The sequence below is a fragment of the Ipomoea triloba genome, chromosome 9, assembly GCF_003576645.1.
Source record: "Ipomoea triloba cultivar NCNSP0323 chromosome 9, ASM357664v1".
Classification (NCBI taxonomy): Eukaryota; Viridiplantae; Streptophyta; class Magnoliopsida; order Solanales; family Convolvulaceae; genus Ipomoea; species Ipomoea triloba.
Genome location: NC_044924.1, coordinates 29,949,615 through 29,976,425, shown reverse-complemented (window position 1 = coordinate 29,976,425; position 26,811 = coordinate 29,949,615). Strand labels below are relative to the sequence as shown.

The 26,811-nt window shown below is 36.2% G+C and overlaps 4 protein-coding genes and 1 long non-coding RNA gene across 5 annotated transcripts in view; all 5 read left to right on the top strand.

Moving 5' to 3' along the window:
* Positions 1 to 2,847: 2,847 nt before the first annotated feature.
* Positions 2,848 to 6,124, top strand: LOC116028787 (UMP-CMP kinase 3-like). The gene is made up of 8 exons (XM_031270605.1): positions 2,848 to 3,014; positions 3,898 to 3,963; positions 4,787 to 4,841; positions 4,951 to 5,068; positions 5,131 to 5,287; positions 5,415 to 5,495; positions 5,581 to 5,688; positions 5,797 to 6,124. The coding sequence occupies exons 2-8, from the start codon at positions 3,937 to 3,939 to the stop codon at positions 5,911 to 5,913; spliced, it is 663 nt and encodes a 220-aa protein (XP_031126465.1). The 5' UTR covers positions 2,848 to 3,014; positions 3,898 to 3,936; the 3' UTR covers positions 5,914 to 6,124.
* Positions 6,125 to 7,445: 1,321 nt separating this feature from the next.
* LOC116029389 lies at positions 7,446 to 14,511 on the top strand. Its single transcript, XR_004100329.1, has 4 exons — positions 7,446 to 7,577; positions 10,651 to 10,715; positions 10,976 to 11,064; positions 11,180 to 14,511. It is a non-coding gene; the product is annotated as an uncharacterized LOC116029389 (long non-coding RNA).
* Positions 7,573 to 9,726, top strand: LOC116029388 (protein WHAT'S THIS FACTOR 1 homolog, chloroplastic). The gene has a single exon (XM_031271370.1). The coding sequence runs from the start codon at positions 7,669 to 7,671 to the stop codon at positions 9,265 to 9,267; it is 1,599 nt and encodes a 532-aa protein (XP_031127230.1). The 5' UTR covers positions 7,573 to 7,668; the 3' UTR covers positions 9,268 to 9,726.
* Positions 14,512 to 17,648: 3,137 nt separating the features above from the next.
* On the top strand, positions 17,649 to 18,202 carry LOC116030536. Its single transcript, XM_031272814.1, has one exon. It carries the CDS (start codon positions 17,738 to 17,740, stop codon positions 18,044 to 18,046), a length of 309 nt encoding a protein of 102 aa, XP_031128674.1. The 5' UTR covers positions 17,649 to 17,737; the 3' UTR covers positions 18,047 to 18,202.
* Positions 18,203 to 22,597: 4,395 nt separating this feature from the next.
* LOC116030758 (probable methyltransferase PMT14) overlaps positions 22,598 to 26,811 on the top strand; it is a 5,916-nt gene continuing 1,702 nt past the window's right edge. The window contains exons 1-5 of the mRNA XM_031273086.1: positions 22,598 to 22,935; positions 24,114 to 24,802; positions 24,935 to 25,145; positions 25,645 to 25,927; positions 26,158 to 26,535. Coding sequence (XP_031128946.1) covers positions 24,152 to 24,802; positions 24,935 to 25,145; positions 25,645 to 25,927; positions 26,158 to 26,535 — 1,523 coding nt within the window. The 5' untranslated portion in view covers positions 22,598 to 22,935; positions 24,114 to 24,151. The remainder of the gene's footprint in view (positions 22,936 to 24,113; positions 24,803 to 24,934; positions 25,146 to 25,644; positions 25,928 to 26,157; positions 26,536 to 26,811) is intronic.

Sequence of the window (26,811 nt, the reverse complement as noted above, 5' to 3'; positions counted from 1 at the left end):
CTTTGTGATATCTCTTGTGACAATAAGTGAAATCGTTCACCTCAAATGTTCTCACACCAAGACTGAATTTTAGAGTGTACAAAGTGCCTAATAGCACAGGTCCTCAATTTTTAAATGGTATAATATTTATTTTTTACTTAACTACTTAAGAAATTAAAATAAAATTACAATTAATCCTAAAACTAATATTTTTTTTTCTAAATCACTTCTCTCTCCTAATAATTAGGACCTAATTAATTAAACGCAAAATCGTGATGTTTCCCAATGGCACGGATGATGTCTCAAGCTCTGAATCTGCAAAGATAACTTGAAACATGTACCATTCACCACCAATACAACAATACTGCTTGAGAAATTGATTCTCCCCCCTAACAGATCGTTATACTTGCATTCCAAACAATAGTGGCAACTCAATAGGTAGCCACTAACCATGTAGTTTCAAGAATTTTTTTTTATTTATTTTTTTTTTTTTGTAATTTTGTTTGTTTGGACTTTGGAGATAGTAGGACTTTTATGGTTTGTATTTTTAGCAGTGCTGCAAAAATCTCGCCTAGGCGCTAGGCCCAGTCGATCGCCTAGCGTATCACATTAAATAATGGTCGTCTAGGCGGCTGGCCGGTTAGGTGACCGCCTAGGCCTCCTAGGTGCCGACTTGACCTCCTAGGCACCGACTAGGCCGCCCAATCGGCCAATTAACTATTGTTCTTTTTTTTTAATGAGTTATTTCACTCAAAACAACATCATTTTGAGTGAAATAATCTTAAATTGTACAAACTCTAGATTTTTTTAGGTTAATATTTAATATTTTAGTATTAACTATTAAAGTATTATATAGTTTATAATTATTAGTCTTTAAAAAATAAAAATAAAATAAAAAATACACGGACGCCTAGGGGCCGATTAATCCCCGCCTAGGCGTCCTAAGCGCTCCTCAAGCGTCCGAAAAGCGCCTAGCGATTTTTTCAACCATGATTTTTAGTGGTGTTGTTACTATGAAATGCCAATTTGCCAAGACAATGAAGACATTAGTTTTACTTTTTTTTTAGGAGAAGAACAAAATGCATTAATAATCAATCAAATGCGAAATATAGATCGGAGGCACAGACACCCACGACCCAAGACCAGACGCAGAACCAGTCGCCCTTGCTAACACATGAGCTACGTGATTTGCTGACCGCGTGACATGGTGAACAGACACGTTCCCAATGTCAGAAGCAATGTTACGACATTGCATTACAATCAAACCAACACAAGAGAGATCTAAAGAAACAGCATTAAAACTAGAACAGAAATTAAAACAGTCAGACTCAAGCAACAAATTGTTAAATCCGCTAGCCTTTATCCATGCAAGAGCCTCTTTAACCGCCATGGATTCAGCCAAGAAGGGATCACGACCACATTCCAACCGAGCACTGTGGGCAGCAACAAATTTACCAGCATGGTCCCGAACAACAGCACCAAACCTGGCCCCATCATCAAAAACAGCAACATTAGTTTTACTTTAATTTTACATGTGTTTGCTCCGTGTTGGAATATTGTTATTTTTTTTTTGTTCCCTGGTGTGCTTCACTGCAATTTTAGTGTCTTGGCTCAGTGCACATTCAAAAACAAAACCAAATCTTCATTTCCCAAAAATACAATGATAATAGGTATAGTTTTTCATATGTGTTGAATATATACGGTAAATTAGGTGTGTCATTTTATCAATGCTCAATGCGATTTTAATTAATTGACCAAAGTCAATGTTAAATTTTATATTGTATTTTTTTAATACATTTTAATATATTCATAATATATGTTTAACAATTATGTCAATTTTGATTAGGGTGTGTTTTGAACATAAGACATTCCTCATGAAAATTAATGTGTAAATTAAGAATAATAAATAATTCACGGAATATTCCGCTGTTAAAGTTTACACTGATGGAATGCAAGGGTATTTAGGAAAAAATAAAAAATATAATAGAGGATAAAGTTGAAAAAATGATTAAAAATTTAAAATCAAAATAAAATGAACTATTCATTTCAACCAACCATTACACTAATATTTTTTTAACTCCCTTTAGAAGTCTAACTTTATTGGCTCGGTTATATGTATGCATGATTGCATGGTATGTATATGTATGTATTGTATAATTTTAATGTAGGTAAAAACTTGTGCGAGACTGTCTCACCATGAGACGGGTCGTGTTGTGTCGGGTCAAGATGCAAATGTAACACTTATATACACAAATGTCATACTTATATGCTCAAATGTAATACTAATTAAGAATAAAATTTTTGTTACTTATAAGGGTAAATGTAATACTTTTAAGGGAAAATATAATACTTTTACATTTCGATTTAAAAGTATTACATTTTTTCACAAAAGTATTATATTTGCCCTTATAAGTAAGGGACACTTGTCAATATTACTTATTATGAAAAATTTATTACTTTTTCTCTAATAAGTAACAAAAATTGTATTCTTGATTAATGTTATATTTAAGCATATAAGTATGACAGTTCCACATATAAGTATGACATTTGCATGGTGTCTTGACCCGACCCGACCCGTCTCACGGGTAAGGATCCGTGAGACGGTCTCACACAAGTGTGACCCTGTAATGTAATGTAATGTATAGAGTAGATATATATATATATATAATTTCACTTAATAATTTTTATTTTCAATTATGATAATTGATATTTCCATTTTAACCTTTGAAAGTATAAATAGTACCCAAAAAAAAAACTGTCGCAACTTCAATGGTAAGAGTTACATCATCGGCACGCTATTAGTAAACATCACTTCTTCAAGTCGGCGTTGCCATAAAAGAATCTGCTAGACAATATGGGAAACCAAGGTTGCTTAAAGAACCAAAAGGTGGCATCTGGATTCTGGAATAAAACACCAATATTATATTCTACAAACATTTATTCCATCTTTACAATACAAGCTATAAACTAAGCTTCTGATCATCTCCATCTCCCACAAACACTTTTTGCAGCATACCCTGCAGTGCAGCCTGCAGGTATCCCTTCTAATTTGGCCTTCTCTTGAATTTCAAGATTATATTTTTCTTTAATTTTGCTGATATCTTTTCAATACTCCATGTCTGTTTTCTTCGCCCCCTTTTTTTTTTNTTTTTTTTGGGGGGGGGGGGGGGGTTAAGAATATTTTGTGGCTCAGGAACTGTTGAAGTGGGCAAATTTGCTTCATTGATATTACTATATTAGTATGTAGCTGTAAACATCCATTTCTTGCCCACTTTAATCTCCTGCAATTAATTGGATATGTTTGTATATATACTGTTTGATGGAAAGTCTGATAGGACTCTACACCCAAGTTCAACTTAATCAAACCCCATACAATTGCGTGTTTGTATTCTTCATTCTAGGAAATTTTATAATTTAAAAAAAAAAAAAAAGAAGGCATTAGATGTACCAAGAAAGATACTGTGTCATTTTTATAAATATAATGGTAATTATTTACAAAAGTATAATAGTAGCTTTTCGTTGTTATTATTCGAGTATGTACGGGATAAATTCTACTTTGAGTCTTTAGTCAGCAAATGCCAATAGACCACAAAGCAATAAATCAGGTTGCCCATAGTTGACCAGCTCAAATCAACAAAGGCCATTATGTCGCTTTTGCTGGGAGTAATCTTGTAATATTATGGTTACCAAAGTTAACAACCTGACCAACTTAGCTGTGGAGTTGTCCCCAAATTTCCTTACTTTTATTATTTATGTATGAGTGATTGTGATCATAAGAAGTGTGAATAATAGGTCGCTAGTAGGAGTGATTCACAAGGAAAACACCTTGCTGTTCTTATATATACAGTGTTTTATGATACCACCAAGAATGATGGATATGATTTTTCCAAAGCATTTTGTTGTTTTGACTTGATGCAGACTGATTAAATATAGACAACCTTAACATTCTTGCTGCTCATGGAAACAGACATGGATACTAAGAAGGTAATTTGAAAACCATTTTTTAAAGTCTTTTGTAATTTATACTATGTGCTTTTATGCTTGTTGATCAACTTGAGTACTTCTATTATAGGATTTGTCAAAAGACAATTGTCTAGGTATCAAGTATAGTGTTTGTTGGATGAAAGAGTGCATAAGGCTGTTTGGCATGATAACCACAAGGTTCCAAGTTCAACTTCCAGTGGAAGTGGCCTATTGGCCTTCTTGGTTTGATCCGGCAAGCTATGAACAACCTAGGTTGATTTACCTCCTTGTGATTCTTTACCGGCTAGGGTCACAAGGCGGGGTTTGTCTAGTGCACACCCTTGAGTAGTAGCTGCAGGTTTCCCTCGTCACTCAAATTTAGTCTTTATTGGATGAAAGAGTGCATAATTGCATATGCAGTGTGTTTCTGAAGATGGCAATTACATACAATTCATTCTTGATGTTCTGATCTGTTTTCTGCTATTACAAGCTCGACCACCTTGTCAAATACTCAATACATATAGAAGTTGTCACTTATCAATGACAAGTTGAAGTTATCCCCAGCAAGAATTGGCATGGGTTGAGAAATTCACGTTTTGATTGTATATTGTAATTCCTTCTATCTAGCAAGCCATATGCATCCCCCGCTTCCTTAAGCTATAGGAATGGAATGCTTTCCACTCCATTCTTGGTCGTATGTCTGGCAATGAACATTTGTATTGCTTAACAACTACAGTGTAAAAAACTGCGAATCAACTGATGATGTCTGTAACCCTGTAAAAGGAGGAAAGATTGCTTCTTTAATCATCTGCGTTGTAACTTGGTGATGCCTAAAATTGTACAGGAAGGTGATCTGTGCTCGCTGCACGATAAGAAGGTCAAAGTTGTTTTCGTTGTAGGTGGGTAATTCCTAGCCTTTTTTTTTTGGCTTCGACGCCTAGTCAATGAAGATAGTTAGGCAGTTATAGTTGTCCATAGCTTATAGTTTCTTCATTATTCGTTTGGCAGGAGGTCCTGGCAGTGGAAAAGGCACTCAATCGGAGAAAATCGTTCAGCATTTTGGATATACTCATCTGAGCGTTGGTGATCTACTTAGAGCAGAAAGCAAAACGGGTTCTGAAATCGGGTGAGTAGTTGAATGATTTATCCATTTTATCTTCTGAGTGTAAAATGTTACTTATTCTGCAGATCAGTGATTCAGAGCATTATGAAGGAAGGTAAACTCGTTCCTTCAGATGTAACAGTTAAGCTTCTGCAACGCGCCATGCAAGAAACAGACAGCGACAGGTTCCTGATTGACGGCTTCCCGAGAAACATGGAGAACGTTACAACATTCGAGAACATTGTAATTAGTTTCTTGCCTAACTGAGTTGCAGCTTGTAAATTCAACCAATGGCACAAATTATATTATTTGTTTCCTCAAAATTGGCTCGGTTTCTGATTGCTGTTGATTCATGATACTTTTGTTGTAGACACAAATCGAGCCAGAATGCGTGATCTTTCTTGATTGTCCAGAAGAGGAAATGGAGAGGCGCCTTCTGTCTAGGAATGAGGTAAACTCTGTCAACCATTTTCGACTTATATGGTAAACTAATGACTGTCGAGACATTATTTTTTGTTCCACAACGAATGCTGCAGGGAAGAGTAGATGATAACGTTGACACAATAAGGAAGCGATTCAAAGTTTTCCAGGAGTCGACACTCCCAGCAGTTGAATACTATGCTTCAAAGGGGAAAGTCCACAAGGTAACCGCATTCTATTCTCTGAATACTTAAACTTCTTGCTAGACAATTGGAATTCGGGTTAATAAATTCTTCATGCGACGAATTACTGAACTGTCTTTGAATTAGCAGATTGATGGCGCGAGGCCTGTGGAAGAGGTTTTTGAATCGGTTAAAGCGATTATTACCCAAACAGAAGAAAAGCAAAACACTGCAACAAGTAACACTAAACCATATTTGCAGGTTTGATGTGTATTCAGAGGATGGTGTGTTGTGTCATAATTTTCAGCTTCTCACCTTCAGTTAGTCCACTTAGGATTAGTTATAAGTAATGTTGTCAATGAAGGTTGAGGATGATAGCTATATCTTGTAATATATCATTGTACTTCTTTCTATACATGTTTGTTGTTCATGCTAGTTTCATTAAGCGGCATAGTGGAGGTTCGATTCTTGCTACAAACATTACGAATTTTGATTTAGGTTGAGCTTTTTGTGCGCAGAAGTGTACGTGAAGTGTTAAATCTCAAAATTAGATTTCTTTGATTTACCTCTTCATAAATTTGAAGACGGGTTCATGGAATTAAATATATAATTTAGCGAAGATGAGAAATTTAGAGTTTTTTTATTTTTAATTTTAAGAATTAATATAATATGCCACTAAATTAGTGGAGGTGCTTAAAATTTAACAAGAATATAATATGAATGTTATCCTATTATTTGATTGGTTAAGGAATATATATAAACTTAGGGTAGTACTTACCATCATAACAATGTCGTATAGTGAAAATAATAAGAAATGTCAGTGTTCTTAATTTTGTTGAGTTACAAAATGCATTTTGTCTTTAATTATTTGAAAATGGGCATTTTTACAAGTAACAAACAACATTATAGAACTTTCCTTAAAAAATAATTAACAATATAATTTTAGTTTTTGGACTGTATACGCCATTTTAAAATTTATTAATCTATATTTTTATTATTTAAGTCTTATGAATATAATCACATTTAAATCAATCTTAATTTAAAAATATGCTTAATTTTTTTTTATTACTATGAAACTATGAAAATAATTTTTGAGATCTTTAAATGTGTGCTTGGTTCACATAAAAAAATTATTTAATGCGATAAAAATTGAATTATAAAATTATTTTTAGAAATTCCATGTTCTCAAAAACCAAATAATAATGTATAATATTTGGATAATGTGAGATTTTCATTTTTCAAGGTGCATAATCTAAATTAAATGCACTTTAAATTTGAGAAAAATATTTTTAAAGTCCTTTCTTTAGGGGTTCAAAATACACCCAAGTTGAAATTAGCAAGCTTTGAAGTGGTTAAAGAAGATGGGTATTTATTCGGTCCTTGTTGAATCTGATGCGCTATTTGTGATTTAGGGACTTCAAAGTTGTAATTGTGAATCCTCTTTTTGATATTGTTCTCGAAGACATTATAAATCTAGCTAATGATTTTTCTTGTATTAGCTATGTCTATGTTAAATTCTTAAGTGTTCACGAATATGGCTGCTCATTTGATTGCTCAAGAGGCCGTTTCTCATTTGATTGCTCGAGAGGCCGTGTTCTTTACTGGTTGTAGGGAGTGATTTTCTACTCCTCTCGACTTTCTTTCTGATGTTATCTCTTTGGAGGTGTATTAGTGTCAATTGTTTGTTTAAAAAAAAAAATTGAAACTAATTTTAAAATGTATTAAAATTATTAAAAAAAAAAGGTCCCACATATAATCAGATTTTTGTGGATTAACTTCCTATTATCTTTGAGCAAAGCCCTTCCCCGGGGAAGAGAGCGAGAACATCTGCTTCGCTGCAGCCTGCAGGGTTTTTTCTCAGTGCCGATAAACCCTCTTCGCCAAAATCCATAGCACAATCTTCCATAGCTCAAAGCTTCAAGCTTTTCAAGGTCAGTATATATCTAATATATGCATACATATATATAGACCTCCCACCATCTGCCTTGTAGTTTGGTTGTTGTAAATTTAGCTGAATCTTCAATGGAACCCAAGATTTTGATATCTCAACCAAAATTCACACCGTGTTATGGTGCTTTCCCTTTTTGTCTCTCGTATAAATCCTCACTGCTTCAAAAACCCAGACTTCCGTTAGCTGCCCAGCTCTCAGTAAGTAAACAAGAGCTAGAAAAGACTCCATTTCTAGGAAAAAGTTTGGGTTTTGGAGGAAAGATTGAATCTTTGGGTGGCTTGAGGAAAACCCATTTGCCCATTTCTCCAATCAGAGCTGCTGTCAAAAGGAGGAAAGAGCTCCCCCTTGATAATGTAATTCAAAGGGAGAAGAAGCTTAAGCTGGTTTTGAAAATTAGGAAGCTTCTGATGAGCCAGCCCAACAGAGTCATGGCACTTAGAGAATTAGGGAAGTATAGGAAAGCATTGGGTCTCCAGGGAAATCGAAGATTCATTGCTTTGTTGAAAAAATTTCCTGCAGTGTTTGAGATAATGGAGGAAGGGGCTTATTCACTTAAGTTTAAGTTGACTCCTGAGGCTGAGAGGCTCTACTTAGAGGAACTGCAGGCTAGGAACGAGATGGAGGATTTGTTGGTTATCAAGTTGAGGAAACTGCTAATGATGTCTGCAGATAAACGGATTCTTTTGGAGAAGATTGCACATTTGAAGAGTGATTTGGGGCTTCCTTTCGAATTCCGCGACACAATTTGTCGCCGATACCCACAGTATTTCAAGGTGGTTGAAACTGGACGAGGGCCAGCATTAGAGTTGACTCATTGGGATCCGGAACTTGCTGTCTCTGCTGCAGAGCTTGCAGAAGAGGAAAACAGGCAACGGGAGCTGGAAGAGAGGAATTTGATTATTGATAGAGTGCCAAGGTTCAATCGGGTGAAGCTACCCAAGGGTCTTAATCTTTCAAAGGGCGAGATGAGAAGAATATGTCAGTTCAGAGATATACCCTATATTTCACCCTACTCTGACTTCTCTGAGATAAGGTCTGGCTCCCCTGAGAAAGAGAAGCATGGTTGTGGTGTTGTGCATGAGCTCTTGAGCCTCACAGTGGAAAAAAGAACTCTTGTTGATCATCTCACTCATTTTAGAGAGGAATTTAGATTTTCTCAGCAGTTGAGAGGGATGTTGATAAGGCACCCTGATATGTTTTATGTCTCTCTAAAAGGTACTAGGGACTCAGTTTTTCTTCGTGAAGCATATCACGATTCTCAATTAAAAGAGAAAGATAGATTATTACTTATCAAGGAAAAGATGCGTTCCCTTGTTTCTGTTCAACGATTTGCATGGAGGGGCGTAGGGAAGAGGGATGCAGATAAACTAGATGGAACTAAGCCCAAAGATGAAGACAGTGGAGAGGAAGGTGAAGAGGGTTCAGACATTGATAATTTACTAAGTGATGGATTTGATGAAGATGGTGAGGATTATGATGAAAATGATGAAGATTTTGAAGGTGATTGGAGCGATGAAGATGATGATTTACCCCCCGACTTCACTGATGATGATGAAATTACAAACCTAGAAAATGTTAAATCAAGCAGAAAGGTTGATGACCCAATGAAAAAGGATGAGAAGATTCTTGTACCTGTTTTCCCCGATGGCCGGCCAAGAGAACGCTGGTGATAACATATGAAAACTTGATATTTTAATCTTTCATCTTTTGCCATTGGATGTCCAAAAAGCTAGTAATCCATTGAAAAGGATGCGGTTCAACTGTTCAGAAGCTGTGTGCTTTTGGGAGAATGTTATTTCTTAATGCAGTTCGCTTCTTGGAGACCTTTAACAGATGGTACTGCTGTAGTGGAGAGTGAAAGAAATTATTGTTTAAGCTTCACTTCAATTTTGTTGGACATGGTAACTCTTCTCCAATATTAAAGACACTACTGGAGCTTTGTAGACCTGTTGATCTCACAGCTTGTTTAGAGGATTCAATATGTTTCTTTGTCACATAAGACAACATAATCTTCATGGCTTATAGTTAGATTTGAGCTTTATGTTTGATTTTGGTTGAACTATATATATAACACTTTTAGATCTGTTTTACTTGTTGAACTAATGTTAATCCGTAAAACCAGTGTGCCATTCTTCCTGTCTTAGTGATATATATTCTTCTGCTAGCTCATGGATTTAGTTTCTGATTGCTTGTGAGGAAAAAGTTTTGTTGGAGTAATATGTGTGCTATGTTTTTTTTTTCCAGTAATCACATCCTAGTTCAAGTTTAGATGCCACCCGCTTTGGGATTAATGTTAATGGGGAGTTGTTCCTTATAATGTGAAAGGTTCAGATGTGACAAATATCAATTACAAATCAATGAAGTTTTGTAGTGTAGTGACAATTGAAAATTTACGTGTGTACATTGTACTCTTATGTAACAACTTACAATCTATTACTCAATAACAACTTATAGTTGCATGTTGTGTTGCTGCATTATTACATGAGATGAAGTACCAATGAAAAGATTGTCAACTTGGTGTTCTATTGGTGTGCATAGGTACTTCAATTAGGCGATATATATAAAAACCATTTAATAATTTATTCTAACGAAGCAGAATTGGAAGGACAAGGGCCAGTCTTTTTATTGCTACTACCTATAACTGTGATGCTCCAGTAAATGATTTTGGTATGGACATATGTTAACTTATTTAGCCACAAAAGACATATTGCAGAGTACTATGTCCACTCTTCTTATGAATGAATAAAAATATGGGCATTTGGGAGGTGTGTGTAGAGAAATGAAACTAGCAAAACCAGCTTTAGTTTCATCATATCCCACTGTTATCTTGCTTGGCAAAAAGTCAAGAGGTTGGCTTCATAGATCAGGTACTTCAATTATCTTGTTAATTACCGTGAGTTTTCTGATTTTGATTGCCATTGAGTTCGCATTCTACGAAGTTAAATCATAGATACTCCGTAGTATTCTTGAAATATGCTGGATTTATTGTTAATTACGGAGTATCGTTCTGTTAAGATATGCTATTTGTTAAATAGTCACTTTCTACCTCCCAGGTAAGGCCTAAGACCTGATGTTGAAGATGAGATGTTTCAAGTGATCGGATCTAGCAAAATAAAGAGTGAGTACCCTGCAACATACTTATATATCTATCTTTACTTGAGAATTTTGCTTCTTGATCTTGCGTTCTTGCTTCTTCTGGGCCAAAGGCATGAATTATATAGAGACTTGATTATATTTTGTGGCTCCCAATAAAGGAATTTTGCTTAGCATTGCATAGAACTGATTTCATCAAATACTTTAGCTTCAAAAGCATTCTAGATCTTAACTTATTATGATTTACTTGCCAATGGTATAATCTAGTCTCAAATGTTTTTGCAGTGAGTTATCATATGCAAATGGTGGCTCAAGTTACCGAACTGTTGGCTCTCTGGCTACTGGTGTGATGGTTACCCGAAGAAAAATGAAAGGTGTAGTGTTAGGTTTGAATTGGAAGTGCATATCAACCAAATCTATTCCTAGAGAAACCCGGGATTCGGGAAGCATTCACATCTAACTCGACTCTTCTTCTTTGCCAAATTCCAGATATATATCGGTGACCAGGGTTCCTGATGCAAGTTTTGAAGCTTGGCTTTCTGTTTTTGACAGACTGAAATCTCAGGTAAATGAGATTTTTCATGATCTATTATCCTCTTTGGAGGGTGTTAAGAATCGCACATTGAAAAAAAAAAAAAGAGAATATATGGGTTTATAAGGCCATGGGTTAGACTGGCTAATTGTTTGAATTCAATCTTTTAGTGTGATTTGACCCATGTGCATTATAGCCTAGTTGAGTGACATTGGCTTAATCTTAGATTATAACAGAGGGAAACACTGATCCAATTGATCTGCCCACCGTATCCCCTCTTAGATATTCAGGTCAGGGCATATGAGAGGTGGTTCTCGCAACCTCTCTACCCCTTCATCACACCGTTTTATCTATAGTTTTCAAATCTGAAAATCGTTTTAATATTGGACATGAATTGTTGCGTGTCTGGGGTATGATATGCGTATATATGACAAGCGATTTAGGCCATTCATTAATGTTTGACTTCTGTGATTTCCTGCTTGTGGATTGAAACAGCTCATTAGTCATTACTGTGTTGACATTCTGTATTGTGATTAGAATTGTATTCTTGATAGCAACATTTTTCTCATCTGATTTCAACAACATAATTGCAAACAACCAGTGGAGGCAGGAATAGTTTGAAAAGAATGATTTAAAAAAGAGAAAATTACTAACTATATTAGTTTCACCAATTCCGTCTTCGACTTTCAATTTCGTCGAATAAAGTTCTAGGTTATCAAACTAGTACCTATTTTAGTCCTTCGGAGTTGCTGTTTTGTCTAAAATTTTACCAATCTTCAGATTGTTTAGCAACATATATAAAACTAATAAATGTACTGTCTAATTATCATACTAAACTTTTAGTCGGGACAGAAAATATTCTTCAATTTGTATAAGAATCAACCCCATAAAAAAAGGTCATGAGAGAAGTAATTGACTTATATGCATACATGATGGGTGTGTTGAGCATAATATATATAAATAATGATAAATGTGCAATCTAATCCTTCAATACATATGACTTAAATAGGTGCTAATTTGATTGTTAAAGATATTATTAAGAGTGTATTTGGAAACCAGGAAAAAACGATGGTTTCTTGCGGAAACCAGAGCACCAGAGAATTGCTCTTGTTTTCGGCGAAAACCAGTCTGCCAGAAACGAGAGCAGGACGTAATTTTGGCAGAAGCCTTCCTTGTCGATGTAGTCTTGATCTGGAAAATGACTTCCGCCAAATTGGCGGAAGTCATTTTCCCCCAAAACACCACTATTTTCCTCAATAAATGAAAAATGATTTTCGTTGACTTGATTTTCCAGGTACATCCAAACACTGGAAACTCGGAAAATGATTTCTTCCAAACACACTCTAAATGAAATTGAAAGTTGAGGATGAAAATGACGGAATCTCGAGTGTTTTGTTAGTTTACTAATTTAAAAATAATAATAATGGGATGGTTGAAGATTTGCATAATATGCTGCTTTATTCTTTAGGGATTAGGGTTGACTTTTGATGTTGTTGGTGCCAAATCTATACTAATTTGGGATAAAAAAGAATTTGGTTTTGACACTCATATCAAACGACAAAGACATTGAGGTCCCACTCCCACCATTTTCTTTCTCAACTTGCTTCCTCTTCCCACCTATAAATATGCTGCTAAAATTCACTTCTCAATCATATCCAACCAATCAAAAACTTCATCTCCATCAACTTCTTCTTGTATTGCAAAATTTCTTAATTAGGCAATGGTTGTTGGTCTCCCTCAAGGGCTTCTCTTCTCCTAGGTATTCTTCATTCATTGTGCCACTAACATGCATTTTGAGTGAAGTTAGGGTGGCATAGGAGCCACTTGAGGGGGACCCAACAAACGATGCCTTGCATACGGTGGTCTAATCCGACTAATCGCTCCAATTCACAATATTTACAGATCAAATCCGAGTTGCGGTTTGTTTCTCAATATTGGCATGGCCGATCAAATTTAGCTTAGCAGTCTAGGTTTAGTAGTTCAAGCCTATTAGCATGCTTGTTTATATTGACTTTGCATTGACTTTGCATGAAAGTATAAAATTATACTTAAAAGACACTTTTTTGCACCATCATCATTATCTGTCTAAAGTTTTCATTGCCAACTACAAAATATAACACCACACAATTTTACTTTTATCTACATTTACCCTCCTCCATGATACCATTCCCTCCAAAGACAATCATGCCCCCTAGACAAACCCAACTCGTAGTGAAATGCTTGGTACTGCATTCTCCAAGACTATTTACATTCATTTATCACGTTAATACTCAAATGGAATTTTATATTGAATCTTTGATATCATGCATTACGTGTTGCGCAAAGTAAATGATCTTGTACATGACGCAAATAGCCTTTGATGAAATCTTTGTAGAAATTAGGGCATGAATTGAATTCAGACACAATTTACTTTGGTAGGGAAAATTGCAATTTTGTTCTTGAATGATTAAATAATTGATATTTTCGTCCTTAGTTCTTGCATGTACTCCTATTTCGTCCTTAAGCTTTTATCTAGATTACTCTTTCCGTCCCTCATTCTTTTGCTAACTAATAACTATTATTTCCATCTCTAATTATTGTGCTAAATGTTTAACAATTATCCAATAATTATTAATTAGGGACGAAAAAAGTAAACAATTACCCAAGAACTAGGGATAAAAAATATATATATAACCTTGAAAAAAACTTGATAGCGTAAATGGAGCATGTCCGAAAAAAATAAACAATTACCCAAGTATGATAAGTGTTTTATCCCACTCATCAATTATTTGTCTATTCTTAATCGTGCAACATGTCCGAAGACGATAGCCAAAATCTCTCTATTCGTGATTACGGTGATCAGGATGACGAGGAGTTCAGTGTGTCTAGAGGGTCTTCACTGGAGCGATCCGAGGAAGCATTTGTGGTTCAAGCCCGACTGGCTAGTGGGAGGTCAGTTGGGGCCCACCCGACTGTTCCCATTCAGTTAAGATCCATCGGCCATAAGGGGTCAAAACACTTATCGTACCGCTCGTATTAACAGGTCTCGTGATAGGTAAAGATGTTCTCGGATCACCCTTGAAATCACCTCAACAAAGCACCACCCGGCCGGTCCGCCTCAAACCGACAAGAACTCGACACGTCAAGCCACTTGCATATGGAAGCATTAAATGCATGGCCGACTTACTTAATATAAATAGGAGGGCTCTCCCCCTCACTTGTAATATTTAGTACTCCGTAACATCACACCACTTGTGATTTACTCTACATTGCAATCTACTTCGCTTGTAATCGCTCACTACTTGTAATACAACGTAGCATCGGATCGCTCAGTCGTCACCCGGTAGACTGACCGATTAACCAACCGAGCACCCTCTTTTACTTATTCGCAACATATGTATTCGTAGCGTAACTGAAATCCCCAGTTCCATTTACGCTATCAAAACTTAAGGATGAAATTAATAATTACCCAACAACTCATGGGTGGAAATTACAAAATTTTCATCTTTTTATAAGTAGAATTTTTTTTTTTTTGGGGGGGGAGGGGGGGTGTGGGGGTATTATGAACTTCTGTCACATACNCATTTTATTTTTTTAAGTGTATACGCACGTTCGATGAGAAACAATATAGACATAGTGGTTGTCTGTCTAACGATATACTAGCAGAATAAGATCTTCAAACGAGTCATATATTGCACATTACCGCTTTCTAATTTTTTTTTTTTTTTTATGTTTTTTTTTTTTTTGGGGGGGGGGGGGGGGGGGGTGTGGGGGTATTATGAACTTCTGTCACATACATCTTTTGGGTATCATTTGAAATCATAATGGTGTCATTTCAATTGTATCATTTGATACAAAATGTGTAGCATTTCGGTAACCTTTGGCTACAATTTCATTTCATTTTAGTATATCTCCAATGTACTAATTCAGAACATGTAACTCTGACGTTAATGTGGAGCAAAGGGTAGAGCTACTTTTTTTTTTTTCTTTTACAAGCCAAATTAATTCTCTTTCAAGAGTGGGACTCAAACTCATGATCTGGAGAATTACTTCATATCACTAATCCATAATGTCATTTTACAAACAACATACTTCTTTAATATAAATCTAAATAGGAATACTTACCAATTAGCATTGGTGTATACAATTATATATATATATATATATATATATATATATATATATATATAAAATTGTATGCACCAATGCTATATGAGTTCTAGTGTGAAAACTTGCTCAGGTGCGATTAGATTTGAGCCATTGATCAAATCTATATCAACGGCTCAAATCATTGAATTTTTATTTTTTTTAAACACACGTATAACAACTAGTACTCAATTCTATACTCAATCTTGTACTCTTTCGTTCTGGTGTTACTTTCTTTTACCCTTCCGGCCTTCAACAACTGACGCACCTTAAGCATACAAAGCATGCACCTTAAGAAGGAAAATCACGCACCTAAAGTTTTAGACTGTCGCACTTAAGTTTTCACAACTGACGCACCTTAAGCACACAAACCACGCACCTTAAAAAAGAAAATCACGCACTTTAAGAAGTAAAACAATGCACCTAAAACTTTAGGCTGACGCGCCTTAAGTTTCAATAAAATACGCACCTTAAGTTATCAACTAAAGAACTGACGCATCTTAAGCACAGAAACCACGCACCTTAAACACAAGACCTATGCACCTTAAGCACAAACTCTACGCACCTTAAGTTTGACCCATATGAAAAATAACCAAATTGCCATCGCATTTTTTTTAAACGTTGTTAATCCTGGACGTTAGTTTTGGCAAGATCAATGGCTCTCATCTCACTACACATGAGAAGATCAATCGCACGCGAACTGAATTCTATATATATATATATATATATATATATATATATATATATAGAGAGAGAGAGAGAGAGAGGAGGTCGTTTAGGTGAGAGCGGGTAACCCAAGAGAGAACTTAGAACAACTCAAAGTCGTCCACGTGTTCAAATCTAACAGAACATAAACACTAATTAAAAAAACGTGGTGGCATTTTCGTAAATAATTAAACATCTAAGTGCAAATGTGTTAAATGTATTACAAGTACAAGTAAAATATAAACTGAGTATCAATATTAAATGCACCTAATGTTATCATTAGTTGCACTAGATGATATCATTAAGTGCACCTATGTTATCATTAGGTGCACGAATGTTATCAAAGTAAATTACTTGAACTTGTAAGTGATTTTACTTGCACTTTTTACCTACAAATTTGCACTAGTTACTTGCACTTGTAACACATTTTACATGCATTAAAGTTCAAGTTATTTATGAAAATATCACCATGCCTTTTTAAAAAAATTACATTTGATTTGAGATGTATGGAGTAGAATCATTCTCTGTAACTTCCCTATAGTCTAGGAAGCTTTTAGGTTTCCTTAGTGTTATAGGACTCTATTGTAATAGTTTGAGTTTGTTGATACGGTTTGAATTCTCATATGGTATTAGTTAGCGATAGATTGCCTCTCTCTCATCCCTCCACCCTTACCGATGTCTACCAATTCTTTCGAGCGCACTGTCACGGCCACCGTGACTGCTCTGGTCACCGCAACGAGTTCTCTCTCAAGTGCCCACCATTTCGTATCAATAAAATTAACAGTTCGGAACTACTTGTTTTGGCGCACGCAACTAGTTCCTTTTCTCCGGGGTCAGGGCCTCCTCATCTATGTAGATGGCGAGCTCTCGTGTCCTCCAGCCACCATCGCTGCACCGGCGATCTCCGGAGGCGCAACAATCGAAACCACAGCGCCGAATCCGGCACATGCTGCCTGGGTGCAGCAAGATCAATCGATCCTTTCTCTTCTCATCTCGTCGCTCTCCAACGAGGTGATGTACCTCGTCATTGGCCGCAACACCGCCCACGAAGTCTGGGTCTCCATCACAACGGCATTAGGCTTCTCCACCCGCGCTCGATGTCTGAATCTGCTCGCACAATTCCAATCCCTCCGCCAGGACAATAGCACACCGGCGGAATACCTTGAACGAGCTCAGCTATTGGTAAAAAATCTGGCGTTGGTCGGTCGTCCCGTATCCCTCGACGAACAGAACTTATATGTGTTCGGGGGATTACGACCAGAGTTCCGAGCAATGACCACTTCTCTCACAGTGTCAGGTACTCTCATCACCATCCCTCAACTCTCAGATTTTCTCCAGGCGCAGAAATTTCGTTTAATCTGTATACATGAACAACTGTGAGTGATTCTGACTTTTCTCCTAAGCAACCGTTTTCACCTGAACGTGCCCCTATATATATATTATTGCTTTATTGGTATGACCAGAAAACTTTTTTTTTTTTGAAAAAAAAAAACCTTAAGCGATACTAATCATATAAAATTAAAAGAAAATAGTGGGCAATATTAGCAATTTCTAAAAGTTGGGGTGGGGATTAAGGATAAACTGAAAAGGCTGTTTTAGTCTAAGGGCGACTGAGGCATTCACCACTCTCGTAGTCTCATCTCTCAAGTCTCATCCATCCTCTGTTTCTTGGAAGCTCAACAACAATGGGTATTCTCTCTTGGTTTAAAGGCGGCAATAAACAAGCTTCTTCTTCGAACTCAAACTCAAAGCCCGCCCCGAACCCGAAGCCCCAGATTTCTTCCCAGGGGCAGGAGGCCCCAGGCATGAACGGAGCCGTCGAGGTTTCCAGACCCCTTGACATCACCGTTTTCGAGTTCGGGTCGGTCGCCGCTTCCGTGGACAAGGTAACTCTTGCTGGGTACTGCCCGGTTTCCGAAGAGCTCGAGCCCTGCCGCTGGGAGATTCTTCCGGCCAGTGGCTCCGATGCCCCACAGTTTCGCGTCGTCTTTTGAGTTTTGAGGGGAAATGAATTGAATTGAATTTTCCGGGGAAGTTTGTGAGGAGATTGATTCCTGTGAGTTTGCTAAGTTTCTCTCTTGTTTTTGGTGTACCTTTATTGAACTTGATCTTTTAATTATAAAAATAAAAATCGTAAATTCAGTTCATAATTTCGTTATGTTTTTAGCTTCTTCTTGCTTTTTTAAAGTTAATTTAGGAGATTAGCTTTCTTCTTATTCAGAAATTTCAAAAGAAATGTGTGCTATACTTTGGAATTTGGAGTTTGGCTATCAGGTTAGCTTAGTTATGTTTAATGTGGGTTGAAGAATATTGAGGAAGTGAAGACTTTTATTCAATATTTATTATTAACATTTTCTGTGGAATGAAAAGCTTGGTATAGTACTATAGTGGCTATTACTGGTTCATAAATACTTGCAATAATTATATGTTAAGACATTGATAATGTTGTTGGGTACTATTGGAGCCAATGTTGTTAAGGTGGACTTTCAAGGCGAGGTGCCACCCGACCGCCTAGGCGTCCCTAGGCAATGCCCGAGCTTGCCTCACCCATTTCAGGTGAGGTGAGGCCTTAACAACAATGATTGGAGCTTGGATATAGTCCTAGGAAGAAGTGCGGGTTTGGTTGTTTGGATGTGGATTCGAGTTAGGTCAACCATGTGGCTCCACGAGCTTGGCAGGCCTGATTTTTGTAGATGGGGTGCGGGGTGCCGACAGATTGCAAGCAAGGGCCAAATGCACCAAGTGAGCTCACTGGAAGGCAATCCCGGTGCCTAAGTTAGTTCCTCTTAGAGGGAATGAAGAAAGATTGGAATATGTAGAGATATGTGTGGGTCTAAGTCTTGAGAAGGGCTGGGAAGGTGTTCGGAAAATTGGCTTTAGTGTGAGAAAGAATGTGGTTGATTTGACTGAGTTTTGATATGTGAAGTGATGGAAAGAATTTACATGTTTGAATCTCTCGGCTCCCTTTTATAGTAAGACCTTTGCACCACCATTTTCCTGCTAGCTGGAATAGTAACCATTTCCCCTTATCAGTCAATCTTAGATTCTTAGCTTTGCCAGTCAACTTGCTAACTTGGCTTTCCTTCATTCTTAAGCCTTGGCCTCTGTAATTGGTTTGTGTCAAACAAGTTGAGCCGTCTGTCATCGTTTTCTTAATAATAGTGATATCTCCTTGCTTGGCCTTTATTAAATTCACGGAGCCTATTCGGTGTGGGTCCAATACACATTGGCCCAACGTTTAAAGATTATGCCCAAACTTCTTAAAGATAATTATGAAATACTCTGTAGGAGAGGCTTACTCGTATATTGAGAGGATGAAGCCATGCGTTTCCATAGCATTATCCTAGAAAATTTGTAGTTAAGGGTTGTTGGGCGGAGGCCGGTAAGGCGGTAAAGGGCTAAGTCCAGTAATTGGTGGTTAGGGAGATTGTTGAGCAGAGGCCTGAAGGGTTGAGTGCCCTAGTCCAGCACCATGTCTCTCGAAAATGTAGTGGTATATAAGGAATGAAGTTTCGCCTTCGCTAACAGCTATAGCTTTTGGCGTAGCAGCAAACCCTTTATCCTAACAAGGGTAGTGAAGTACATAACTTCAGGTGTTGCTGTGGTGGTCTATGTTAGTCAAAACTAGAAATTTAATTTGCGATCGAACTTTCTCAGAAGCATAGCAGGGAGAACTGGTTATCATTTGAGTGCATAGAAAAGGTTAATGGTTATGAATGCTTTGAAGATTATCCTAGTAAATTTTGTAGTATTAAGGTTGTTGAAGAAAACATAGTTGCGCGGAGGTTGGTTTATGTTGGTGAAATATAAAAGTTCAATCCCGGTTGAACTTCTCTGGAGTTCACGGGGAACACACAACACTGATCATCATTTGAGTACTTATTATCAATATAAGAACAGCAAAGACACCAAAAGCGTGAAACAGGGTAAGACCAGATTAACAAATTATTTCTGCATGAATTAGTGATAAATTTCTTTACAGAATTGATTTGTGTATCCAAGCTATTATTAAACCAGTTTATTGCCTAACAACCAGTCTCTGCTATCTGCTTTTGTCATGAAAACTATTGCCTGAAAGTGATAAGGAAAGATTTTGCGTTCTTAAGGGTGCGTTTGGGTCACGGAATCTTGTATTATCTCAAGAACGTGAATGTTGTAATCTTATATGCCCTTGTTTGGTTCGAGGGATTGTGAGGAAACTTTGTTTTTAGTTCAATTTTGGGTGATATTCTAAGAATCACATTCCGTCCAAATTCTTAAGTTATGTGACATTTTTTTAGTACATGACACTACAATTCACAAACAATAGAATGAATACGTTGAGTAATAATAGCATGATACATCGAATTTCATATGAAAATTTGTGTTGATTGGAGTTATCCTCATTATCACTTTGGGGCATTTGGGTTAGTGGGTTACAGAATGCTAGACATGTTTGTTTGAAGGTTATTTTTCATGCCCAATAATCATTTCACTTTAATACTCTCAATAATAACAAATATATATATATATATATATATGCTCCCATGAGAATCATATCCTATGTGAGAATAAATTTAAACTATTAATTTAGTAGATTTAATTGTTGAAAATAATTTTTTTTTTTTAAAGGTGAGGTCGTTTTCATTAATATTACAAATTTTAAAAGTGTAATATTTATAAAAATGACTTCATTCGTTTTTTACTTGATTTCCTATAGATCTTGTAAATCAATGTTTTGGATTTGTTTATTGATTCTCACTTGAGGAGTGATTCTCATATGAATCGGATTTTTCTGACTCCCATGAGAATTATGTCTTAGGTGAGAACGTGTGAACAAATTCAAACAATCGATTTGGTAGATTTATCTTTTGAAAATAAAGAAAAAAATTGGAAAAAAAAAAAGATGGGTCATTTTCATAAATATTACAAATTTCAAAAGTTTACAATATTTATGAAAATGACACCTATTTTTTATTTAATTTTTTATCCAATAGATCTTGCATATGAATAGTTTGGATTTATCTACATGTACTCACTGTCTAGTGATTCTTAAATGAATTGAATTCTTATATGAATCGAATTATATACATACATATACACGCTTATGTATGAATGCTTGTATATTTTAGTCTTTGGCCTTGAAAGAGAATGTACATATGTCAAACACGATGTAGTGATCCGATGACTAAAAATCTAAAATATTGTCTTGTATTTATGAGTGTTATGGAGACATTTGAGAAGGCCTCATTTGCTTGAGACACAATGGTGTCGGCAATGAGATTATGAGAGAGTCGTTGTCTCCATTATTAATGTCTTTCTACCACAACTATATCAACAATAAATCCAAAGATTTATTTTTTATTTTTCTTTTATTTTTTATTTTTTATGTGAGAGATGTAAATTATATCAAGAATTAAGATTTATATTTAATTGTCCTAAAAAGAATGACGGAGTGAATATTTTCATATCATAAGACTATGAGTTTGATTCTTGTCAAGATTTTCTCAATCAAGCAGGTCGCATAAACGTTGAATTATTACACAAGGGCATAATTTCATATTATTTAATAAGTGTGTGATAGGACAAAAAAATAATTTGAAAAATAAAACTCCGAAAAAGTCCTTTATAGAGGTGAAAGGTGTAAATTGTTTCATGAATCAAGAAAAAAGATAAGTGTAGTCTCAAATAGTAAAATGATTAATTATACTTTTTTTTTTTTTCCTTAATATGAAAAACATTGGTTGTTTTTTGAAACCAAAAACATTAGTTGTTAACTTACTACCAATGTTGTAAAAATTGCGCCTAGGCAATGATTAGGTCGCGGTTAGCGATCCAAAAACACATCAGAATCGATTATTTAGACGACTTAGTAAGTAGTAAGTGGTTAGGCTGTCTAGTTGTCGTGTTCCCTTGGACCACACAACTATCAGGATCATAATCCATCGTATAACAATTGAAAGTACATTGTATAATCCGCCGAAGCCGATAAATATGGGTTATAACTAATTTTTTTAAAGAGTAAGTACAATGGACCCAGTGCAATCCCAATTAAGTTAATGGTACTTAATGAGATTGTTGATTTGATGATCATAAAGTGATAAGTTTTACTCTTAATAAGATATTGACATTTTTTGTTTGAGTCGATAAGGTTTATCCAGTATTGTGAATTTCTCTTCACCCTGAAAAAAATAAATTATAATAGACCCCACGAAACAAAAACAAAAAAAAATAAATAATTCTTCATTTATGGTGGACACCAGTCCACTACAAATATGTGAATACAGATGAAATTGATAATTGATGATGATAATAAGAATAATGTCAACTACGTTATGTAATGACATCTTGATTGATTATCGTTTCAAATGAGTGGTCATATGGAAAAATAATAATAATAATAATAATAATAATAAATAAATAAATAAATGGATACATACATACATTAATAATAATAATAATAAAATTAAAAAAACAAGAGTCCAACGTCGGTGACTCTCTCTCTCTCTGTGTTTGCATCTGGCTGGTATCAACTTTACACACTGTTCCCACAACATTCGTGATTCGACTATACAATAATCTTTCTTCCCCTAAATTTACTGCGCAAATCCCTTCATCACACCCAAAATTAAACTACCAAATTAGAACCCTGGTTGCTTTTTACACTGTTAATAGTTCCCAAACAGATAAAATAACTCACCCCCAACGGCACCCAAATTATCCCTCTCTCTTTCTATATAATCTTGCATCAAAGGTGGTCCCTTTTCGCTCACCATTTATACCACTATAGATGTACTGAAGGGCTCACTTCCCCTTCTGAATCTGGAGTAAAAGCTTTGAGCTTTCACTTCAGATCAGCTCTTCTCAGCTGCCTACACTCTTTGGAAAGCTCTGTCTTTTACTGGTAATGTTTCTTTTCCCACTTTCTCATCTTGATTTTGCAGTGATCCACTCTGTCTTCCTCAAAATTGTGCCTTTTCTTTAACTGTTTTTGCTTTTAGATTTTCTGGATCAGTGAATATAGCTCTTTGTTTGTTGGTTTGAGTTCTTGATATTGAGCATCTGAAGATCTGCATATATACAAATCCATGTTGCTTTGTGATGTTGGGTGGTGAAAAGCATTAGTCTTGATTGTTGCTGTTCCCAAAGGAAACAAATTTTTGAGTTATTTATTTAATCTTTACTATATTGGCCCAAATAAGACATTATTAGATTCTTTACTAATACAAGTTCATATCCAATATTATTGGGTATGAACTTGTATTAGTAAAGAATCTAATAATGTATTATTTGGGGAGTTGTTGAATGGATCCATCAACTAAAAAGAGAGGAGGAATGTTTGTTGGCTCTTGCTGAGTGTTTCCAATCTTTTTGCGGTTTGTTAGGATTTGTCTAAGGAATTATTTAATAATAATAATAATAATAAAACCTTTGGAATAAAGTGGAGGCTGAGGAAAAAATTTGAGCTTCATCCACATCAACATAAATATGAAGCTTTAGTCCACTTCGTGATTTTAGGGAAATCATGTTCATTTCGGCCTTTCCACTCGTAAAATATGATGATGTTCCTATTAGCTTTGAGATGAAAAGAGTCTATTTCATTGTAATGATTATATCCTCCAAACAATCCTACACATTTTGGAAGTATTGTGATGGCTATAGTCATTCTTATCAAGAGATAGTAGATCTCTTATAAAATTTATTCAATCTTGCTTTCTGCTGTTTTGTTATTTTCACTCTTTCTATTTTTGTCAAGTTAGATGGAGGAAAATTGAGTTATGGACAGAGAGCCTTTTCCCTTTGAGATAGAAGATGATCCACATTCTTGTATAATTTCAGATTTTATTGCATGGATGTGGCATATTCGTGCTTCTTTTACCTTGTAGGACCTGAATGAATTTGTAAATCTTGGCTTATAATTTACAGACAGTGAAAAGTATCATAGACTCTTACCATTGGACTAAAATAGGGGAAGCTTTCCACTTTTCGGATATATCAGTATAATGTGATGTTTGTGTATTCCTTACTATTTGTTAGACAGTGAGGCATTATATTTCTTTCTGAACTTTTCTTATGTTACAGGAAATCTCTTGCTAATATCCAAGAGTCTAAGACATATTATGGCCTCAAAGCATGCCCCTCCAAGTAATAAAGGGCGGCGGCCGTTCTCGATATTCATTGTACTTGGTCTTTGTTGTTTCTTTTACCTACTAGGAGTATGGCAGAAGAGTGGATCTGGAAAGGGAGATAGGCTAGCGCTAGCAGTGACTGAGAAAACGGCAGACTGCAATATATTCCCTGCAGCCACACTGGATTTTGAACCACATCATACTTTTGTTTCGAGTATTGGCTCTTCTGAACCGAAGACGAAAGAATACAAGTTTTGTGATGCTAAATATAAAGACTATACCCCTTGCCAAGAACAAGACCGAGCTATGACTTTCCCTCGGGAAAATATGATATATAGAGAAAGGCATTGTCCGCCAGATAATGAAAAGCTCCGTTGTCTTATTCCAGCACCTAATGGATATACGACTCCATTCCCTTGGCCAAAAAGCCGTGATTATGTATATTACGCTAATGTTCCTTACAAACACTTGACAGTTGAGAAGGCTGTCCAAAACTGGGTACAGTACCAAGGTAACGTGTTCAAATTTCCGGGAGGAGGAACTATGTTTCCTAAAGGAGCAGATGCATATATCAATGAACTTGCATCTGTAATCCCAATGGCAAATGGGTCCATAAGAACAGCACTGGACACTGGTTGCGGAGTATGTCTTCTATTCTTTAGCTTCGAAATCATGTCTCCTGAACATTTTGAATCTTGGTGTTCCTTAATTGTATATACTTCTACCAGTGTATTTTCATGGTTTCTGAATGTTGGTTGCATGCATCGTATTTAGGTAGCAAGCTGGGGAGCTTATTTGATGAAACGGAATATCTTAGCGATGTCATTTGCACCAAAAGACAATCATGAAGCGCAAGTTCAATTTGCATTGGAGCGAGGTGTGCCTGCTATCATTGGTGTTCTTGGTTCAATACGCCTTCCCTATCCGTCAAATGCATTTGATATGGCACATTGCTCCCGGTGCCTGATTCCCTGGGCAGAAAATGGTATTTATCTCATTCGTTTCTTATTATCTTTCCCATTGTTTCTCTCCCCCACCCCATCCACTTTTCTTCTCTCTCTCCCTCTTATAGTGATCTATGGTAGTGATCTCAGTTGCAATCAACCCTGGCATAGTGGCATTCATTCCACAATAGACATGTGAAGCAATTATAAGTTTAATTTTGAAATCTTTTGGAAGCATTGTGAAGGAATGAATCCGAAGGACTAAAAGTTTTATCAATGGCCATTTATATTTTCACTAAGAAACACCAATCTGGCCAGCACTTTACCCCTTAATTGGGCCGGCCCGGTGCGAACGGGGACTAGTCTGAGTATGGTACGGGCTTAAAGGTGCCTCATAAAATTAGGGCCTGCTTGGGACACCTTGTGGTCTGACCAAAAAAAAAGAAGTTAAACCTTCCTATTTGTTTTAATTCAGTAATGGTTGACATCGCCAAATCTTGTGCTGAAGATGGTCACTGATGATAATTTTGCTTTTTTTAGATGGTATCTATCTGAAGGAAGTTGATCGAGTTCTAAGACCCGGTGGGTACTGGGTTCTATCTGGTCCTCCAATTAACTGGAAGACCTACTACCGAGTCTGGAAAAGGACTAAGGAGGATGTAAAAGCTGAGCAAACGAGGATTGAAGAGATCGCCAAGAATCTTTGCTGGGAGAAGAAGTACGAAAAAGGTGATATTGCGATTTGGAGGAAGAGAATCAATCCAAACGCATGCAGCAGTAGGTCTACCAATATCTGCAAATCCAAAGATGCTGATGATGTTTGGTAAGCCAATATGCATACTACCCTTTTTTTTTTTTTTAATTTAAATTTTAATTGACATTTAGTTTTGAAGCTCCCTTTTACGTTGTTCATTATAAGCATATGAGATGGTGCTTTGAAAATGCCGAATCTTTCAATGTTCTTGATCACTTTCAAGGTTCAATATTCTAACCTCTCAGTTGTGGATCATATTTTAAATGTGTTTCCTACTTTTACTTGACTATGATACTTAGGTATAAGAAATTGGAGGCATGCGTAACTCCCCTCCCTGAGGATCAGAGTTCGGGTGGATGGGAGCTGAAGAAGTTTCCAACTAGGCTTTTCGCTGTTCCGCCTAGAGTAACCAATGGATTGGTGCCCGGGGTCACAGCTGAGTCATATCAAGAGGACAATAAACTTTGGAAGAAACACGTAAATGGCTACAAAAGGAGTGTTAGTCTGCTCGGCAGCACAAGATATCATAACATAATGGATATGAATGCAGGCCTTGGAGGCTTTGCTGCAGCATTGGACTCACCGAAACTGTGGGTGATGAATGTTGTGCCAAATATTGCGGAAAATACTTTAGGTGTCATCTACGATAGAGGGTTGATTGGCATATATCATGACTGGTATGTCCTGTTAGTCTTTTGTTTCTGCTCTAATTTGATTCCTAGTGATTCGGTACTAAGCACATCTACAAATTCTGGTCACCAACCACCTTTTTTCCCGAACAAATTGCATCTCGTGCCTCCTTTTGGCATGCCAGTAATGTTTTAAAAGCAGAATTTGAAGTTGATAAACAAATCAGTGCAACTCTGCCGTTATTCTTCTTTCCTGTTTGTGTTTTCTATAGAACAAAACATATATTACTTTTTTTTTTTCTTCTTTTTTTTTTTTTTTTTTTT

What these genes read in the sequence shown, in the direction of transcription:
- LOC116028787 (XM_031270605.1), top strand. Translation starts at nt 3,937, where the DNA reads ATGGAAACAGACATGGATACTAAGAAG. An exon ending in TTACAACATTCGAGAACATT is followed by an intron (nt 5,288 to 5,414) that starts GTAATTAGTTTC and finishes CTTTTGTTGTAG; the next exon opens with ACACAAATCGAGCCAGAATG. An exon ending in CAAAGGGGAAAGTCCACAAG is followed by an intron (nt 5,689 to 5,796) that starts GTAACCGCATTC and finishes TTGAATTAGCAG; the next exon opens with ATTGATGGCGCGAGGCCTGT.
- LOC116029388 (XM_031271370.1), top strand. Translation starts at nt 7,669, where the DNA reads ATGGAACCCAAGATTTTGATATCTCAACCAAAATTCACACCGTGTTAT.
- LOC116030536 (XM_031272814.1), top strand. Translation starts at nt 17,738, where the DNA reads ATGGGTATTCTCTCTTGGTTTAAAGGCGGCAATAAACAAGCTTCTTCT.